Source organism: Palaemon carinicauda, chromosome 18 (assembly GCF_036898095.1).
Source record: "Palaemon carinicauda isolate YSFRI2023 chromosome 18, ASM3689809v2, whole genome shotgun sequence".
NCBI classification, from domain to species: Eukaryota; Metazoa; Arthropoda; class Malacostraca; order Decapoda; family Palaemonidae; genus Palaemon; species Palaemon carinicauda.
This window is the reverse complement of record NC_090742.1, coordinates 64,391,832-64,394,331: the sequence shown is the minus strand read 5'-3', so window position 1 is coordinate 64,394,331 and position 2,500 is coordinate 64,391,832. Positions and strand designations below refer to the sequence as shown.

Here is a 2,500-nt window from a genome sequence, read left to right as displayed (position 1 = left end):
AGTCAAAGACCTTCGATGTCAGGATGCCAGAAAACCTAAAATCAATCAATCAATCAATCAAAATCATGAGTTTCTTTACTGTCTGCAACGTCATCATCCTTGAGAGCAAATAGGTCTACTTGCCTATCCCTCCTAGGCCCTAGCTTGGGTGCAAAGGGGGCTTGGGCACTCATCATATGAATGTATGGTCAGTCTCTAGGAAATTGTCCTGTTTGCTAGGGCAATGTCACTCTCCCTTGGCATCCATGAGCTGTTTTTAAAACCTCGTTTTTTCCAGGATCCTTTTGCGTAGAAATGCAATTATTTCTCTCCGTGTTTTACGTGGGATCTGATTACCCGGATGAATGATGAACGTTGCTGTGTGAACTCATTAACCAAGCTCAATGAATCTCATAAATACTGATTTTAATCCTCAAATTTTCATTTCGATCTCCTTTTTTTTTTTCTAGCTATTATGAAAATTAACGATGTGAAACCAAATATCGCCTTATTTATAAGGTCATCCGAATAATCTCTATAATTCGGCGTATTGTCTAATCCTAAATTACTTTTAAAAAAGAAGTCGTGAACTTCTGTTTTATACTTAAATGCATATTTCTCATATTCTCTGTTGAATTATATTATATGTAATTCAATTTTCAGATGACTAACATGATGTTAAATGGAATTCTAAACTAAAATTTACTGTAGTTTTTATATATGAAAATAAACCTCGACAATACGAGGCATAGATTTAATAACAACAGATATATCAATTTACACAAATGGAAACTCGATTTGACCTTCAATCACCAAAGAAAACATGTCTGTAATGCTTTGTCCATCTCGTGTCAAATATAACAAATTAAAAGACTAACCTTATAACGTTCTCTTTTCACATTTATTTACAAGATTTCGTACCTAAACTCCTTTCTCCTACAATCTGTGTTCACTTCCATGTAGATTATTTTTACAAAATTGCTGTTCTGAAGATATCATCACTCAATATATCTTGGTTGAGGGTACACTCGGGCACGCTGTTCTATCTTATTTCTCTTATTTTTTTTTTTAAGTTTTTATAGCTTATATATAAACGATCTAATTTAATGTCGTTACTGTACTTAAAATATTTCATTTTGATTGTTCATTATTTCTTCTGAAGTTTATATGTTTTCTCGTTTCCTTTCCTCCCTGGGCTATTTTTCCCTGTTGGAGCCCTTGGGCTTTATAGCATCCTGCTTTTCGAAGTAGGGTAGTAGCTTAACATCTAATGATAATGATGGTGATTTGTATCAGGTCATGGTCATTTTTCGTAAACCGGAGGGGAGTATCAAAGATTTGAAAGAGAATTATTTCATGCATTCAACGTGCTAAAAATATCAACAATTACTTCTATTTCATTTCGGTCCCTCATTTATTTTCTTTCTTGCTTCTCATATATGTATGTATATATATATATATATATATATATATATATATATATATATATATGTATATATATATATATATATACAGTATATATATATATATATATATATATATATATATATATATATATATATATATATATATTTATATACATATATATGTATAATATGTATATGTATAATATATATATGTATAATATATATATATATATATATATATATATATATATATGTATATATATATATATATATATATATATATATATATATATATATATATATATATATACAGTACATATATATGTGTATGTGTGTGTGTGTGTGTATGTGTGTGTATGTATGTATGTGCGTGCGAGTTTGTGAGTGTGGGTATGTCAACACTAATGATGAAAACCACAGATACCTTAAAGAAAAGAATCTTACCTTTGCCCTAAGAGATAGTTCCGCTAGGAGAATGCACCTGGGGGCTTCCGGAGTACTTCCCTTCATGAAATGTCTCTTTTTCTTCTTTTCTTCCTCCCTTTCTTCCCTGTCATAAACCATTTCAGTTGTTAGAAAAATATCTTTAACTGTACAAAGTTCCTTAAAACGTCTCTCTTTACGAGTCATTCAGTAAATGTACTCTTATAGTAAATGCCTCAAAACAAATACGGTTCAAGTGTTAGCTTTTTGATAATCATAAAGATACAGTATAATGCATAAAACCAATAGATGGTGACTCTACTCTATAACATATATTGGATATTTATTGAACCATAATTCCATATTCAGAGCATTAATTTACACTTCAGTAGATTTCTATGGAATTCCAATGTCAATACTTTCCAAATTAAAAAATGTACTCAAAGATAGAATGGAATTTAATTTAAAGAATATAAATTTTGCCTGGAATAGAAAACTTACCACAACATCAGGTGGATGCAATCGGTGCAGAGGTCGGTTAAATTCCTGGAACAGAATCAAAATTAAGCTTTTAGATGGAATAGGAAATCTATAATTCTACGAAAATTAACTGCATTTTTACAACCACGAATATATGAATACTAAAGGAGTCACTTCAATTACAAATCAAAATATATTGATCTCTGTTTTCA

The 2,500-nt window shown here is 30.1% G+C and overlaps 1 protein-coding gene across 1 annotated transcript in view; it reads right to left on the bottom strand.

Annotated features, from left to right (window-relative positions):
* LOC137657864 (protein unc-13 homolog 4B-like) overlaps nt 1-2,500 on the bottom strand; it is a 47,916-nt gene that overhangs the window by 14,459 nt on the left and 30,957 nt on the right. Inside the window, exons 6-7 of the mRNA XM_068392467.1 lie at nt 2,310-2,354; nt 1,830-1,935 (exon numbers count right to left, since the gene is read on the bottom strand). Coding sequence (XP_068248568.1) covers nt 1,830-1,935; nt 2,310-2,354 — 151 coding nt within the window. The remainder of the gene's footprint in view (nt 1-1,829; nt 1,936-2,309; nt 2,355-2,500) is intronic.